At 37.7% G+C, this 18,395-nt stretch overlaps 1 protein-coding gene across 12 annotated transcripts in view; it reads left to right on the top strand.

Moving 5' to 3' along the window:
- utrn (utrophin) overlaps positions 1 to 18,101 on the top strand; it is a 184,102-nt gene extending 166,001 nt beyond the window's left edge. For 11 of the 12 annotated variants that reach the window (XM_008397714.2, XM_008397715.2, XM_008397707.2 and 8 more), the window contains 6 exons: positions 8,377 to 8,538; positions 9,339 to 9,576; positions 12,805 to 12,880; positions 13,079 to 13,162; positions 15,171 to 15,196; positions 16,928 to 18,101. In XM_008397714.2, coding sequence (XP_008395936.1) covers positions 8,377 to 8,538; positions 9,339 to 9,576; positions 12,805 to 12,880; positions 13,079 to 13,162; positions 15,171 to 15,196; positions 16,928 to 16,936 — 595 coding nt within the window. In that variant the 3' untranslated portion in view covers positions 16,937 to 18,101. The remainder of the gene's footprint in view (positions 1 to 8,376; positions 8,539 to 9,338; positions 9,577 to 12,804; positions 12,881 to 13,078; positions 13,163 to 15,170; positions 15,197 to 16,927) is intronic. The other variant, XM_008397713.2, reaches the window with a different exon arrangement.
- Positions 18,102 to 18,395: the final 294 nt, after the last annotated feature.

The raw sequence follows: 18,395 nt of genomic DNA, 5'->3' as shown, positions 1-18,395 counted from the left end.
AATCGAATTGGGATTTCTACAAAGGAAACTGGTTAAAAGAGGAAATATTTCCCGAACAACTCCAGAAAGGCACGTGGGGAAAATGTTTGAGACCTGTGAGAATCCCCGGTAAGGATAAAATGAAACATTTGGCTTTATTGTTTTCTAGATTGCGTCCCTTGCTGATGCATCATGTGGATCACATCCCAGAGGGAATAGTTTCTTTGCAATAGAAAATGCTCTGAAGACTTCTAATAGCTGTCCACTCATTGTTCTTCGGTGGATCGATGGGCAGAGAGAGAAAAGCAAGGAACATTTTCAGTGTGCAGGTGTCAATGGAAACTGAGAGAGATTTATATTCTTGTTTTGTAAGTTTGGTAAATGTGGCACAGACACATTACCGCTGCTCCCTTTTGTGCTGTGTAGTGTGGCATTTTCAGAAGCCAAAGCCATTAACAATCCCGTCTCCTAAAAAGGAAAAGCGACAAACGACAGAACACAGTAGAGCATTAATGAGGTGAGGAAGATGAAGGGTTGATGAAGGGTAATAGCAGTAGGAAAGTGTATTTAAAACACCATTATGGATGTGGGTTTGTTCTCCTATTGACTCTTAGAGATGTGCAAAAAAAAAAGCACAATTATTCCTAGATTTGAACACTAAAATGGTAAAGCACTTTTGTTCCACTTATTTATTATGTTGGCTTTAACATATTTTTAATGCAAGCCCTGTAAGGCTATGAAGATGATTCAACATTAGATTAATCTGAGACATTAAGAGGTCAGAGTTTACAGTCAAAGGGGCTGAGAGAGTAAAAATACCAGCAATAGTTGTTTATCACCTTATTGTTGTTCACTTGCAACTGGGCTTCCTCTCTTGGTTCACCTCTCATCCAAAAAGCTTCTGAATATGGTTGGAAGTAACAACTTTACAAGTATTTTATCAAGGCCACTAATGTCACTGTTAGGATATGTGAGTCATTGTTGCTGCTGTTGTTGCTTATAAAAAATATTGCCTTGCATTGCAAATTCAAAAAGATGCTTTAAAATACTTGAGGCGTCTCTTGTGGAGGATTAGTTACTACAAAGATGTGCTTGTCAGATCAGGAAGGAGAAAGCTACAACTCTCCATAGTTATTACCTCGTAAAAATGTGTGAAGACTTTAAATAAATGCATTGTTGCAGTAGCATAATCTCAATCTGAACTATGTTTGAAAATGTAACATGTTGAGTACGTTCATTCAGGTTTAAATACCTGAATTTTTAACAAATTTATCACTGTTTTTTATTAAATGTTTTTCAATTAATGTTTTTTTTTTTAAGTGATCAGAGTATCTTAAAACTGTTAATTAGTCATCTGTGACCCTCTATTTCCCTGGAGTTAAAATATAAAATCTTCCTATGGAAAATTCCTGATCTTCACAAGTCAGGAAATAATTATAAGATAACAGCTACTCACCTGAGTCAGTATCTGCAGGCGGGGCAATAATTAAAAAAGTTAAAAGAAAACCTAAAACTGGCTCATGACTAATAAGGGAAGACTTCAGTTTATTTTGCCATCCAACAGAGGAGAGAGCAGAGACAAAGATTGGCATCTTGAAGTTTCCATAACAACAATCTATCTGAAAGGCCTTTGAAAACCTCTTTACCAGGCATGGCAATTATTGTATCAAGAGCTGTATCATTTTGCAGTCAGAACATTGCTGTTCATATGTAGTTTTCTGATAATTGGGTAGCAGAAATATTTAGTCTCAATCGCTGCTCCATAAGGCATCAGCAGGTTCCTGCAGGCAAAGCTTGTCTGTATAATATGGAGTATTTCGTACTACATCTGTTTGAAAGGCTTTTATCTCTTCTTTTAATACAAAGATTTTGCATCGAGTATGTTTTATAGCTTTAGTCTCTTTAAATTTAACAAGTGCAATCAAAAGTCTGTCAAATAAGTGGCAAATGGATCTTTGCAGAAGATTTTATTTTATATGTTCTTTAAAAAAAACTTTTTTTTACTACATAGGAGTTTCTTATGTAGTTAAAGATCACCCCTGCTCTTCTGTTGGCTGTAAAAGATGTTGGAAATGGTTCCTTTTCAGCTCCCCTTTCTTAGTTTTTATGTATTTTTGTACAATTTAGGTTTTAAAGCTGATACAACTCAGGTTTGATGGTGCATTTGCATGATCGCTGTCTGTCGGTTGGTGAGGTCACACGTGCCGCAGAAATTATGCCCACGCTTGACAGGACCGCTGAAGGTAGCAGGATTTCTGTTTATGGAAATCTGCGCGGTTTTTACAGGGATGATTGCGTTTGCCAATTACATGGATGTTTGAGTTCTGGCTCATTTTCTGACTGTTCAAATCCTGCAAAAACTGTCCTGGACTCGCTGACGGTTTTACAGTGATATCAATAATTGGCTGCTGGGTGTGTTTGGGTTCAGCGAGTGTGTTGTTTTTGTTTTGCATTGCTTTTTTGTCTAAAAGAGAATTCATAATTAGTAAGTTAGTATTTTCTGTGACCTAAAGATAAATCGCAGTTTAGTCATTATTGCTTTGGTTAATGCTTACTTACAATCGTCAACCTGATTCTTTTTTCTTCTCTTTTGTATGTTGCTCTTTGTTCATGTTCTTCTTTATTTAATTTCTCCAGGTTTAATCTCACTCTGCCATCTCTCTTTCTCTTCAGTGCACCTTCATTATTGTTGATTGCATTCTACTCAGGTTTACCCTTTGGGTACTCGGACTGAATATGGCTTTTAATATTTTGCATATGGCTCTCCATTTAGAATCAAACATGAAGAAAAAAGTTTTAACATATCATCACCCTCCAAGATTCTTTCATCATCTTAATAAATGTCTTTCTTTTTTTTTCCCATTTCTCCATGTCTTTATATTTCACTCTTTCTCTCTTGGACTTAGCTTATGCAGCTCATACATCAGCTGCATTCAGGCCAAGAGGGTCTGCTTGCTTTGTGATATGTGAGTCTATTGTTGAGTAAAAAGTCTCTGCAGGCACTCAACCTCAACAGGACTAACACTCAAATTCACAATCTACCGCAGCTATTATTTACATTTAATTCCTCTGCTCTACCACTTTGGCTTTGTTCTGCCTCTACCCCGGGCCTCTCCTCCTCTTCCCAGGATCTCTTAGCTGGGAGTTCTACCCCCCATAGTTCCCATTTTCACTGGTAATGATCCCCCTCCTATCTGCCTCCAGATTCGCCTGCTGGGCCCTAGAAACATGCATAATTAGCCTCTCAGTATGTGCAGGACCCCCGTCCCTCGTCCCCAGAATATGGCATTACTGCCATATTTTAGGTTTCTCAACTGGAGCCTTTTCTCATCATACCAGTTTGTCCTGTCACAGCATAGGAATATTCCAGAGGGAAGTGTGTGTGTGTGTTTGTATTTGTCTGTTGCAGCAGGAGCTGAGCGGAGTTCAACTTGCGATCTCAGTTTTGTTTATTTATGTCATTTTTGTGGAATTGTAAAATGCCAGAAAGAATGTTATGAAACATTGTGGAGGTTAGATACCCTAAAAAGACAGAAAATGTAAAACAAAACAAAAAAATCGATTGGTATTTATTGACACTGCGGGAACCGTTAAAAAGCAGTTTACTAAATGTTAAGTTTGCTATAAAGAATAGCTGAGTATGACAGGGTTTGGGCTAATGTAGACTAAAAATATCTACTGTATTAATTGTAATATCAATAAAAAATGTTGGTCTTTTTTTGTCAGATCCTTATAAATACAAATACTTTTCCTAAAATAAAACCCAGCCATTATTGAAATAGCTCCTTGCTTAAGAAGACCAGCTGTACAATTAAAAGAAAGTAATCATTATATTAAATCATATTTTAAAATGCATTGATATTTAGTATGTATTTCTTGGAATCAACAGCAGAAAAATAGCTCAAACAGACGTGTAACAATCCCAACCACATTTTCTAGTGATGATGGTTGAAAAATATCCTCCTGGTGTATCATTATCACAACATTGTCAATATTTATTACCTTAACCTTTCTACTTCACCAAAGTAGATAAAGAAAACAATAATTACCCATCCATCGAGTGTGTTCTTTCTCGGGGGCAAAACAGCCTTCATTCATTCATCTCTCTGCTTTTATGAGAATGTCAGTAGGCAAAATCTTCATGTAACTAGATTGAAAAACTAATAAAAGGTAATAAATCTTAAAGCTGTAACTCAGGTGAGCTTGGAAAAGGGGAAGTTACAAAAGAAATAAATGTTTGGTAAGTCTGACCAGACTTGATGGTTTTAAAGATGCCAGAGTTTTGTCAGATGAAACGGGCTCATGCATGCAACTCAAATTAGATGCATATAATAAAACACTTCTTCAGGTAATTAAAGCCCAGCCTTTCACAGGGGGAGACAGAAAAAATAAATAAGTACTTGGTCCTGCCTCCAGATATAGAATCCAAATACTTAAACTACAGAAAGTGACTGGAAAAAAAAGAGAAAGTTCAGCTCATTATTTAGAAAAAGAGCTAAAATATAGAAGTAAATATAGAAAAGTACCAAATGAAAGTATGGTTCCCATGACCTAGAGTAGCGACACTTATTTATTAACATTTCACAGAAAATGTAATGAAAATAATCAAATAAATAGATTTAACATCTCCAAACTACTTAAAATCCAGTGGGGCTCTATTTTTTAATGAACTTTTCATCGTAACAATAACCTACTTTTTTGGTGTGAATAGCTGAATTACCTTCAGCTGTTTACCAAAGTCTAAAAATTAGACCAGATTCAGGTGCGACCAGGCCAACATCTAAACCATGCAGGACAGCATCTGGACACCCGGATCTATATAATCTTTCAGTTTCCAGATTAGTTTTGGACCAGTTCTTGTGCAACTGCAATCTGAAAATGCAGTTCAAAGAGTTGCTCTGTTTTCTCTCTGTAGATCTTTATGTTAGGAATACAACCCTGGGTTATTTGAAAAGCATGAAGCTGCAGAGTGATAAAAAGCTCCCTTCATTTTAGAGGAGTCTTCTTCTTTGTGTCCTTTTATGTGAGACGAGGCAAAATATCTTTGAGTAGCTCTCATTAGCTTTATTTATGATTCTCTTAGTTCAATTCAGGGTCATGGAAAACTGCAATTACTGCCTTTTTATAAGGGAGAATATTTATAATCCCTTTTATTAGGTAAACTGCAATACTTATATTCTCAATATGTACTTTAAGCTCTTGGCTGAAATTCAAAGATGTCAAATGGTAAAAGATTTCAAATGAACAATTTCCTCTTCAGAGCAGCCTTTACTAATTTACACATTACCAGTGAACCTGAATACGTGCCTGGCGTTCATATTTTTAGTTCATAAATGTCAGGGTAATATAACACTAGTTTATTATTATGTGTTAACCCAAAATTATTGCTTTGAAACGGAGAATAAGTGATTATTCTAACACAAGGATGCGTTAACGAGGACAAGCATGCCATCTTATAGGCCAGAAAATTAAATCTTATCTGCTTTATTTGTCATATGGGGCAAAAGTCAATAGAATATTTATTGTACGGTCCAGATTAATTTACTTTGTTTTGTTTTACTGTGCATTGATAAATTAGTACCAAAGTCTGGGCTGTCCTATATTTTAGTACTTCTCTAATTAAAATATTTCTGTGGCTTTCTTATCCAGTTTAGATTCTCTCCCAATGATTTAATGAGCACAGTGCAATTACAATAGCTCAAGCGGTGACTAAAACTGTAAAAGAAGTTTGTTTTTCAAATATATTTTTGTATGTACTTTAAATATTAATTTTAAACCAATAGGAATTGGAATGCATCATGGACGAGACGCCTCATTAAAAGCATGTTTGGAAAGTTTTCCGATGTTTAGGGAAATAATAAAAACTGAAGAAAACAACTTTAGTACCTGTGCAGTTGAGATTATATTTATTTTTTATAGGTTTACAACATTACAAAAACACATTACAATCAGAAAGACACTGACAAGAAGGCAACACTTGCTCTTGAGAAAAACCATGAAGGTCTCGCAAACGTTTGCAAATTAAAAACATGAACTGATGAGCTGCAATATTTTTTATTAGAATTATTTAACTAAATACGCCGCTCCAGGGAAACCAACTTCTTAGCATGGAGGTGGAAGTGTCATGGTTTGGAGATGCTTTGTTGCAGGAATACCTGGCCAGCCTCACCACCAGACAAGCCACCTTAGTAAATTCACAGTATTCCACTCCATAAGATCAGCAGCATGTATATCTTAACATTTCCTTTGCAAGATCTGAATATTTAATGGTGTGTCCTGATTTCTTTCACGACTGTGTGTCGTGAGACAAAAATATGCTTTCTTCGTTATTAAGACGGCAAGATGACAGTTGAAGCTCTTTCTGAAGTGTGCTTCAGAAAGAGCTTTATGTGCCGCTGCAGCACAACTCAACTTTCTCTGCCAAACTTTATTTCAAGCCGTCAAACTGCCTCTCAAAATAAGTCACTTTAGCGGTGAATAAATCATTTAAAAAGTCAGCTTTCTTCCCTTTTTCCTGAAGTGTGGTTGTCAAGTGTTTGATATTCCTCAGAATAAAGGTGATGGCTGGGCTTTAGGAAGACCTGCCACCTCTTCTCATTATCATTGAGATGACAGATAAATACTTATACAGACAGCAGCCATTTCTCCTCTTTCCTCGTATCTTTTAATCTGTCTGCCGAGCTCCGCTTCTGCCATTCTCTCTCTCCGTCGCCGATTTCTCCTTTTTATTTCTGTAATAATCAGATCGCTCAGACTGGCACGTGTTCCACTAGGGATTATGGGGTGTTCATTGTACCAGATATGCTATAGCTGAAGATCTTTAACATCACACCACATCGTTTTATGAGAGTATTTGCAACAGTTGCTGTTATTGTCTCTGTAGCACAGTGGTGAATATTGCTAATTTGAGTCTGGAAACTGAAAAATATGGAGGAATAGTTGAGATTTGTGGCACATTTTGGGCTGGTTAAATCATAAGGTCAACAAACTAGACAAATGACAAGACCGGTTGCTGAAGCATGAACACTTTCGGGCAAATTAGGATCCCCAAAAAACATGCATATTTTTGTGTTGTGGATTAAAGTATCCATAGAAAAACACAAACTCAGACCAGAAAGGCTCTCGGCAAAACCTGAATCTAGAACCTTCCTGCTGCTAGGCAACTGACCACCATGCAGCTCACCATCCACTTATAAATTCATAAATTGTGATGTTTTAAATGAAATGATTACAGGAAACTTGTTTTAAGTTATACATTTCCTACTAAAATGTAGGATGCTAGCTCCCTCAAAGTTTGATGAAAAATGTGAAGACATTTGTACTTGAATAATTTCCTTCATGTTCTGCATCATAATCCGTTCCACCCGTTGTTTGTAGACACCAAAGTAAGAAAAGTGTGCCAGAAGGAGGAAAAACAATGTTTGTGGGAAAAAATAGAGGTCAATAACTTCTTAAAAAAAAAAAAAAAGTAACACTTATTTTTTTGGGCTAATTGACTTAATTAATGTTTTTTTGTATTAAAATATAAATAATAAATAAATAATAAACATTAATTAAGTCAATTTAAATAATGGATTCACAGCCCTTTTCTTTTAGCAGCAATATTCACTAAGGGCTGTGGATAAACAATTTGGATTTTCTTTCAGTTTTTCCTTTTGCTAAATTGAATAAGGGCATTTATATAATGCATGCTGAGTAAAGTAGAACAGCTAAGAAAATGAAACCATTCCCCTTTCTGTATGATCCATTCCACAACTTTACGTCTTTGCATGTTATTAAGAAATCAAACATGTTGACCAAAAATTATAAGCATAAGGATATCAATACTCTGCAGATAAAAACACTACATAATATACTTAATTTGGATGTCAGTAGAACCTGTTGGCTCTGTGAATTAAATTTTTCAGTTTTATTTATATGATGCTGATTCACAACAAATGTAATTTTAATGCAATTTGCAAAACAAATGATTAAATCTATTCATATGAAGATGCATTTTACATTCTGTCCAATCCAAAAATTTTTTTTAAATAAATCAACTACATGCATTGTTGGCATTCACTGATTGGCAAAAAATCCAATTGTAGAGATCAACATCTGGGGTTTGCCAATCATGGGTGGTCAAATAAAAAAAAAAAAGATGTTATTAGCTGATCTGTCTGTGCATTTCTAATTATTTCAAAAACATTTCCCATCTTCATTTTGCTTTAAAAGTCTTTTCATAATAGAGTAATTTATGTTTCATTTAAGTTCCTGCCTTAATTCTTTAATTCTGCAGAACACTTTTTTATTTTGAAATTTTAAAGAGCTTGTAAAAAAAAAAAAAAACTTTCTGCTCCTCAACCTAAACTAATGATCACTGATCCTCGCTTGCCTTACACTCTGCTGTTCTCACAGGGATGATGAACACGCCCTGATCATCCAGTACTGCCAGACGCTGGGCGGAGAGGGCTCCCCGTCCAGCCAGCCGCAGAGTCCTGCCCAGATACTACAGGCTGTGGAGAGGGAGGAGAGAGGCGAGCTGGAGCGGATCATCGCCCACCTGGAGGAGGAACAGAGGTGACTTTTAAGCACAACAAAAACAAGACATTCTAATTTAAATTGATTTATCACGCCTGATTGTTCAGATTGAGAAAAAATAATTTTGTTAAACTGTGCAAAAATCAAGTTTTGCGGATGCTGATATTTTACGTGAAAATAAAAGCAAAGAGGCTTCATTTCCTTCCACTGCGTTATTGTAATCTGTTCACTGTTTGCTGCGTCGAGCAAAGGAGACTCCAGGTGCACACTTCCCGCAACTCCATTGGCTCTTGCACACAAAGTTTGATTTGTAAATGAAAGGGACTTGGTAAGAAGAATGACTTCAAAGTCTATTGTTGTGGAAATGCTTTTTTGCAGAGCCAGGAGCTCGACTGGAGTGATTTAACACTGATTACACACATACACCGGCTCTGTGGGAGAGCTGCGGGAGTTTTACTGCCAGGCTCATAAATGCCAACTTAAGTAAAGCACTGCAGCTTATGGTTCTCCACTGAGAAGGAAAGGAAGGAAGGATGGAGGGAGGTGAGAGATTTGGTGTGGCAGGTCCTTCTGCGTTTGTTTACCCACATCAGTAGGATTTAACTGAGGTAGCAGAAAGCAGACGTAAACGTTAATGAAGGACTTTTGTGCCGCATCCCACTGTGACGGTTCAAACCGGGGCTGCTGAGCTTTTTATTTAATCTGTAATATTTATGAGTTAATGAAGACTAACAAGAATGGCGGGTGGTAATCTTGATTAGGCGATGAGAGTTATTCAGCCGTCCAGGTGTTCGTTATGGATTTATTCTAGCATTTTACTTCCCCTCCAACTACCTCAGGGCACTGCAGAGGGAGTACGAGCAGCTAAGAGAACAGCATGGCCAACGAGGCGCCCCAGCTGGAACGCCCTGGGAGTCAGAGGGCCAGTCCGCTCATCCTGACGAGGCTGATCTTCTGGCTGAAGCCAAGCTGCTGCGACAACACAAAGGCCGGCTGGAGGCGCGCATGCACATCCTGGAGGAACACAACAAGCAGCTGGAGTCGCAGCTCCACCGCCTGCGACAGCTACTGCACCAGGTTACTGAAGTCTTTCACCTCCTTTGAAAGATTTATCACCAGAATTCAAAAAGTTACATGTCAGGAGAAAAGCCATGTGGGACATTTGTATTCTCCTGACTGGCTCAAAATGCTTGAATCTGTGTATTCACAAGCATATGCTGTATTATTTAGCTTTACAAGTATTGTATTTTTTTATATTCCTCCCAGAAATGTGAGGTTTCTACAAAATCCACAAAAACTTAAATATAAATCTCCTGTAAAAGAATCTTATTTCACCTGACAGAGCAAATTTTGTTGAAGATCAGTCTTTTCCAGTATAAAGACTAGGCAAAAGTAAATCTGAGGTGTCACAAATATTCAAACCTTAATACTTTTAAGAACTTAATTGAATCTGTGATCAGTACTGGTACTATCCAGTTAAGATTTATCTACTCTTTAAATTTAAATATTACTCATTTCTCCAGAGAAATTCTTATTTGTGCTCCTATGAAGTGTCCTTTGACTCCACTCCTACATAACTATAATTAAAAGGTAATTTTCCCCTGTTAGCAGTATTTACTATTAATTCATTAGGCTTTTTGGTGAGGAGCAGCAGGACAGTAATCACTGTTTAGAATCACACAAACACCAGCAGATGGGAGCATCTCAGAACAGCTCATTAATTTATTAGAGGAAGCAAAAAAAATTCAATAAAACAGTAGCATCCAATAATTTAATAATCCAAACTTGTAGTTGGTTTTCCACTTCCTTGCTACGTCTTTTTATTCTTGACCTGTTCTTTATAAAAACTAACAATAAGCTGATATATTAGATCTAAATCACACCGCCGCCTTCCTGCCTCCACCATTGATTCCCCCATCTTTCCATCAATACTCTACAGATTTGTTTTGGGTCTGCTGACCTAATAGCTCACAGAGGTTAGATTGCTTGTGCAAAGCAAAAAAAAAAAGGGCAGTGCTGCAGCTAAAAAAAACGAGAAAACAAGCGGATAAAGAGACTTCCTGATTGGTGCAAACCCGGAAACATGGTGGCACTATATGTTAAGGTGCAGGTCGCTCAATCAGGACCACGATCTCTGAGGAATGTTTCTTATTAGGGATTAAGGCAGTTCTAAAAGTCTACGTGGATCCCATACTAGCAAGCTGTACCTAATAAAGTGTCCAGTGAATGTGAAGCATAATTCACAGCAAATCCTATTTCAAGGCACTTCCAATTGATATTTTGTTATATGGATTCCTATAAATTCAAAATTATATTAGTCCAGCTCATTCCAGTATAATCCAACCACTCCATCATGTTCAGATCCAATTACACAGAGTTCACTTCAATCCTAATTTTAATTCGCTGCAGTCAAATTCAGTTCTCAGGATCATATATTGCCAAATTGATTGAAAGGTTAACTAGAGAAGTCCAGACGATTGCGTTGAGTCTTTGACCAGTTACAACAATGAAATAGTATTCTATAAAAACGTAAAAGATCACTTAAATATGACTGAAATGCGGGTGAATCAATTTTGTTGAGGGCAAAACTGAATCAAAAGGAGTTTCGCTTTAATGGCGTCTTGAAATCTCCGAGCAGTTTCTGTATCAATCGATGACTTTTACTCTAAAATGTTCTGTGAATATGAATTAAGAGTATTTTTGCTGAGCGAAGGAGCAAAATGGAGCCTTTTAAAGCATCAAAGTCTAGAATAAACTACTCTTAAACTTTACTAAGTAATATTAGCTGAGTGAAAATTAAACACTGATAATATTGAACATAATTTGTTACTCCAGGCCCTCAATAGAAAAAAAAAAAATCATTACCGGTTTTAACCATCCACATGATTTCTTTTTCCCAACTGATTTGCACGTTTTGTCACAAAAGCCAAAGATTTATTTACATTAAAAACATCTTGACTGTCATTGTCATGGCAACCACATTTCTTATGCACACCATGCCGCTGTTGTTTAGCTTGCATTGGCAGCTTCTTACTCTTTTTTTGTGTCACGACTCTGTTGTAAATAAGTACAAGCAAGAAAAACCAAAAACAGTTCAAGTGAAGTAGATCAAACACTGGACAAAATCTGGCTTCTCTGCAAGAAATTTTCTTAAGGCTTGTTTGAATTTTTCAGCAGATTCTGAAGCGAAGCGATACTGACGCTGTCTCTAAAAGACAAATACAAACATAATGCAGCATTCACAGGTACCAGTGTAAACATATTGCATCCATCGTTTCACTACATATAAACCGATATTGTTTGAAATTTGAGTCTCTGGAGACCTAACAAGGTGTCGGTGTGTCATTGCAGAAATTTGATGCCAAGCTCAAGGGTGAATTTTGAAAAAGCCAGCCCGCCCGATTGCTCGCATTAAATTTACACCCCCTTAGGGCCGACCAAACCTCTGACCTCAGCTATTTTAAGACAAGCCTTAAGATAACGGATGGACTCTGTGGCTGTTTCCAGGGCTGTCGGCTTTGCTCGCCACGCTTAGGCGACAGCAAATAAAGAAGATGATGGTTATTAGAGATGAGGAAGGGAGTAAAAGTTTCTCTAGTTTCAGGCAGAAACCCCAAAGAAAATGTGAGTTTCTGATCTTTATAGGGAGAATGTTGTACTCCAATCTTGGGAAAAATAACTTTTTTTAATTTATTTATTTATTTATTTATCACCACCGATCCTGATTTTTGTGAGTCTCCTACTATAATCTCCCTGTTAAAAAAAGCAATTAAAAGTCAGCACTTTTAATTGCTGACTTTTAAGCAATTAAAAGTCAGAATTCTGTCTGATTCTATCGCAATCAGACAGAATAAAGTCTGTCTGATTGCGACAGGTTATCTGTGTTTACCGTCTGAGCTACTTTGTGCGCTTGGAGCAAAAAAATGTAACGACATTAATGGAGACTCATTAAATTTTTATACTGTTTCTTTCAATGTGGGCACAATAACATTTGCTATATCTTTTGGCAGAGTTTCATAACTTTCATTTCAATCATTTATATTGGATTTTAGGAATTTGTCTGTCGCCCGCGAGGGGAAAAAAATATAAAATCCTTTGAGGTTCTTGAATGAGTCACGCTGGAGCTTTTATTCTCAGTGGGACACTTTTTAGCGGGGACTTTGAGAAAAGTTTACCTAATCCAAAAGTCCTATAACGGCCTCATTGTGCCCCCCACATGCTTACTCTTGCTTTTGCGTTTGCCGAGCAGGTTGTGTTTTGTTTAGATATCTGAATCTTTTTTCCTTTTTCCTCCTCCTATATCAGCCGGAGGTGGACTCGAGAGTAAACGGAGCATCATCCCCCACTGTGCAAGATGGAGGACCACTTATGGAAAACTCGGGTGAGACAGCTCAGCCTTGATGTATTGCATTTAAAACACACACACACACACACACACACACACACAAATCTGAGCGTCTGTCTTAAATATGAGAATCTACCCCTGAAAACCGAACAGTCACTCGTAGATCCGAAAGACTAGGTAGTGAAGTGTATCCTGTTGCTGTAAACACACCTCTCTGTGCCTGTGTGTGTCCAGAAGAGCTGCTCGCCCCCCACAACAGCAGCTCTGACCTGGCAGATGTAATGGAGCAGATTAACAACTCCTTTCCTGCATGCAGTCGTAAGTTTCCCAGTCCTCCCCCCCCAACCCTCCACCCCCACCAGTATCTGCATGTTTGTGTTTCGCCACGAGGAATCAAAAGTCACAATCTTCTTATTTTTTTTAGTTTTTTTTTGTTTTGTTTTCCAAAGCACATTGTGACCGACTCCAATTAGCCGGTCTCTAAAAACAAGTCAGCATATACTTAGTTGCTTCATGATTTATCTGTTTTTTTTTTGTTTTTTTTTATAACTCTCAATTACTGGTATGTTGTTTGACTAGTAAAACGTTTACTAGTGTTTTCATAAATGATCAAATGTGTCCCGTAAATATTGGGAACAGCAAATCTTCTTTACGACATGATTGGATTTTCTGGATCTTATGGATTAATTAATTCCCGCCTTTGAAATGCTGCAGGTCAAACACACTGCGGTTATATCGGCTCGCGCTCTTCACAGATTATCTGTCAGGCTGTTGCGGCTCTCAGCAAGCGTTCATGTTCAAACGTTGAACATCAAACGGCGCTCAGGACTCCATCTTTTAAGGAAAGTTAAAGTTATACCAGGGGTCCATGGCTTTGCTCTGCTATGAGTCGGTTACCTGTAGAAAAATCCAACAGCATTTGATTTTGAGGCATTTATTCCTTCTTTTTCTTTCAAATAGGCATAATCTACTGACCTAACATGTTATTGTCAGATTTTATCCACCATTACTGTAACATGAGAGCAAAATCTAACTGACCACTGAACAGACATGGGTTTTAAACTCCCACAGTCCTGATTTGGTGTGAATTTCTTATTCACGTGACTCTAGGATCTCGTCACATATCCTCAGTGAATAACTGCAAAATCTGGAGTCTGTTTTACCATTAGTGAGATCTAAAATTAAACTTGTGTCCAGTTTTTGCTTTTCGAAAGTGTATTCCACAGTTGAAATGTAACTATTTGAGAGAAATTTTGAGATTTTGAAAAGAAATGCTTCCGGGTTTGAGTGGGATTGCTGATGCACAACTGAACTTTTACCCTCTGTGGCTTTTCTGAGTGAAAGTTGGGAGGAGGATTTAGTTTAAAGTACCACACTCAGCTTTTTGGTTCACTGTTGGCCAGAGCTGTGGTATTGTTGCAGCACTCGACCTTTGGCCTGTTAAGCTTCACTTCCCAATCTGGAGAAGATTTACTGCTCAATCCGTGATCAGAGTGACAAATTTGACCAGATTTACAGACGTTTTCTCAACACTCACTCAGTTTGTTTATATCTAGATAAATATGTTACAGTTATTTTCCATATAATATTGATTTTAAAGTTAAAAAAACAAGCCAAACATACCAAAACACTGCTATAAAGAGAATAAATCTGTAAAAATGTTTTTTCACACAATCCTCCTGACTTGTTAGCATTTTCTATCCACTCCTCTCCACTGTGATGATCCTTCACTGTTCCTTTATTCACTCATTGCATCATAAACTCACTATCATCTGCCTGCATTCATGTTGTCAAATTTGATGTTTAAGTAGGTGGTGTTATGCTCCTTTTGAACAAATAGGCTGAAAAATCATCTTTTTGATGATATTCTGATTTATTATTCTGTACCCTAGTGATATAAAACCTTACATCCTTTAATTTCAAAGTGCATCTCTTATCACCACTTAAGTAACCTACTTGGTGTGCTGTAATAAAGTAAAACTCTTGCTACCCGAATTGAAACAATATTCACTTTTGTGGACGTTAATCAGAACGATTATAAAAAAAATATTGAATCGAAGCTTGCTGCATTTAGACTGCATTCAATTTTCGGAGCTGGAACCGAGATGAGGGCATTAGTTAAAAATCCATTCTAATCTCGCGTGCGCTCCAGCGATATTAGGCTTCGGTTCCTGCTCCGCTCCGAGGCAGCGGGGGAATGAGCTGGATGTGTGCATCAGAATGAGGAAGGCACCCGCGGGCTGATGATTTACCGCTAGACGAATGCAAACAGATGAACTGATGATTCTCAAAGCGTTAAACTGCTGTTTTGTTTTCTCTCCCGCAGCCTCAAGCCTCTCCTCAAGACCACAGGTGAGACGGTTTCCCTCCATCCCAACACCAGAGCTGTAAATTAATCTGCATACCATTAGCAGCTTGCGCTTTGGTTTTTGTCCTGTTGTCTGGTTTGTGTTTCAGTAATTAGTTAAGACGGGTGAAGGTGGAGCAGAGCACATTTTAGAAGTGATTACAGGTGCTGCCACTAAAGCGTTGCCCTCCTCAAAGCCTTCACTTCCTTGCATATCAGAAGGTTTGGGAGAAAGAGCCGACTAATGGATCTCTGGGGATTTCCATTAGTCGGCCCCCTCATCCTCCCCGGTTCGAGGCCGGGGCGCGTTTTAAGACAGAAGCACAGTGAAAGCTTTTGCCACTGACCTCTTCCCACTGTAATTATTCACCCCTTGTCTTGAACTCTGCAGCATCCCAACTTTCTGACAGCTTCTTTTTTAAGTTCTAACAAAGGTACTACTGGCAAATCAACCAAATAGCAGATCTAATTCATTCTGTTGCTCAGATTGCACCAATAACTCATTCAGTTTTCAAAATTGTTCTTTTTTTTTTTTTTTTTGCTTGGCCTGTTGAACAGGCTCAGATAATTCAGATTTCTTTTTTTCTTCTTTTTTTTCTGCTGCTCGACATAATGCACCATGCACTCGGCAACAGAGAGCCACATGCATTTGCATTAAGAGTGAGAGCACATTTCACTGTGACTCAAACTCCCAGCAGTCCCAATTTATAATGGGATAAAAATAAACCTTCACAAACCAGCACAGTCTGTGGTTTTCCACTGGTGTCAGAAACAACAGAAGGTAAAGCCATTTGCATTGTGGTGATTATTTTTTTTCTACTTCAACACAGACTAAATATCCATTACTGAAGATAATGAGATAAGAGAAAAGCACAAATATCGTCCTTCTATTTTTGCTTGATTGAATATCCATATGCAGATAAGTCAGATTCTACAGTTTGAATCTAATATTTACTGTTTCTTATTCCAAGCGCGTTAATAAGACACACTTTGATAGTTGAAAGCACTGAAATGGCCGATTGAAAAAGAGATTAAGAGCGGATTAATCGAAGCGATGAATACATGAATCACATTATTTTCTAATATAGTCCAACCCTATCTTTCATTTGATCTGTGTTGGACAACTAGAACTTAGACGATGTGTGTGGATATTTTCATATACTGGTTGGAAATCTGACATTTGTCTGGTGTTTTATATTCATCACAGTTCAGCTTCATTGGTTAGTCTTACTGATATGACACCCACTCACCATGAATTTTTCATGTTCACATGTTGTTAAACCTTATTCTTTTTGTCCTTGGACAGTTTCTTATGCAGTCTGTTGGCTTGTGCACAAACCAGTCATTTATAGGTTAAAGTCCAATTTCTAAGCTGGCAGTTGTGGCTTCACACATGCCCACCACCTCCACCTTACTGCGTTTCTAATGGACGGTAACCGGATTTAGCCACTTACGTCCATTTTCCAGCTCTCAAACTTAGATTGCTATCTTCCAAGTTAGGATTTTTTTCTCTCTCCTCCCCCCCGCCCACCTATAATATTCGAATGTGGGGAAATGCAGCAGTGCTCTCAGATGAACAAAAAACACCTTTTAGTTTGTTCACTCGCCTTCAGATGAACTCTGAATACGAGCAAAGTTCAGTGTTGTAACAAGATCTGCTTCTCTGTTGGTTTTAAAAGTTTTTTGTTTTGTTTTTTCAAAATAATGTATTAATGTTTTCTGTTTGTGTTTTTCAGGCCATGTGAAGACCAGTATCATTCCCAAACAAATACAATTCCCTGCCCCAAAATCCCAAAGACGCACAGGAGCAGACAGCCGAACTAGTTTTACCATCTCGTCTTGTACTATGCAACTGTAGATTGTACCCGAACTCGATTGAACTCGTGTCAGTTTTCTTTTTTTTCTTTAGATTTCCAGATGTACTGTATAGGAAAAAATATGGTTTCTTACAAAAGATTGGTTTGGGATTTTGTGATCGGATTTTGCCTTCACTGGGAAATCAAACTGTTACATTTCGTGTCATTCCACTGCTGTGTAACATTTAGCTCCTTTGTATTTGTCCACGAAAGTAGCATTTAAGGGGGCGGGAACGATTAAAGAAGACACTCGGTGGCTGACAGGATCATTTAGAAATTGTAAAGTCACTTTTAAAATCTGTCCTGTAGCATGTTTGATGTCAAGTTCCCCTTTAAAAGCGTTAAAATGCCGGCAGACTTTGTCTCAACTCTACCCTTTCTGTGCCTATAAGAGTTTGTCATTCCAAGTGTGGAGCTGCTCTTGAATTATTCTGGGATTGTGCATAAAAAGATGGACAGAAAATATAGATTTTAATCTTGGTTTGTAAGAGGCCCGTCACCATTATGTAGAATAGTCTTTTGTTTTGGAGATATATATGTTAATAAATCAGAGTAAAGCCATGACTGCCTTGCTACCTCAGACTCGTAGACACAGTTTTGTTTTTGTGGTTGTTGAAAGCAGTTGTGATCATTTTCAAACATGGGCAACCTGGTTTAGCGTTCTAAGCTTTTAGCTTTACTCTATTTGGTGTACACTGCGATGAGGAGTAACCAAGTTTTAAATAATAAAAAATTTAAAAAAAACTGTGGGTGTGTGGCCCGCAGAAGCTCTAGTCCCCATGATGAGCATCATCCCTTCATCTGTTGTTGGGTTTTCCTCACTGCGTCATGTCGTCGTGATTTATTCTGTAAAACTTGTGAGACTGACCAACACTACTATAACCGCCTCCAGCTGTCAACTGGTGTTAGTGATGATTTTTAACGATTATAATCACGATGAATCTTATCATGGCAGAACTGTGTCGCTTCTCCTGAGGTATGTAAAATAGATCGACCACACTACATGTAATATGGCTACATTGTTTTATTCTAAATAAAATTTTTATAATAAATACCCCTCTTCTGTGCAGTTTTTTTTTCTCTCTCCATTTTCTGTTGTCTGTCTGATCGTTGATTCATATTGTAAAACACGAAACAAAAATAAGCTTTGCTGATGAATTTGGTTTTGGGGATATTTGTCTCATTACTGGCGTCTTCGCAGAAGCCATCCAGCTGGAGTCATTAGTATTTATCAAGGGAATTGACCACGCCGGGAGAGGGGTCCATCATTATTACATGTTTGCAGAGAGCCTGCCGAGCTGCACCTGAGAAAATGAATCATTCAGAATGAGTGATGAAAGAATAATTA

Source organism: Poecilia reticulata, linkage group LG21 (assembly GCF_000633615.1).
Source record: "Poecilia reticulata strain Guanapo linkage group LG21, Guppy_female_1.0+MT, whole genome shotgun sequence".
Lineage (NCBI taxonomy): Eukaryota > Metazoa > Chordata > Actinopteri > Cyprinodontiformes > Poeciliidae > Poecilia > Poecilia reticulata.
This window is presented reverse-complemented; position numbering and strand designations above follow the sequence as displayed.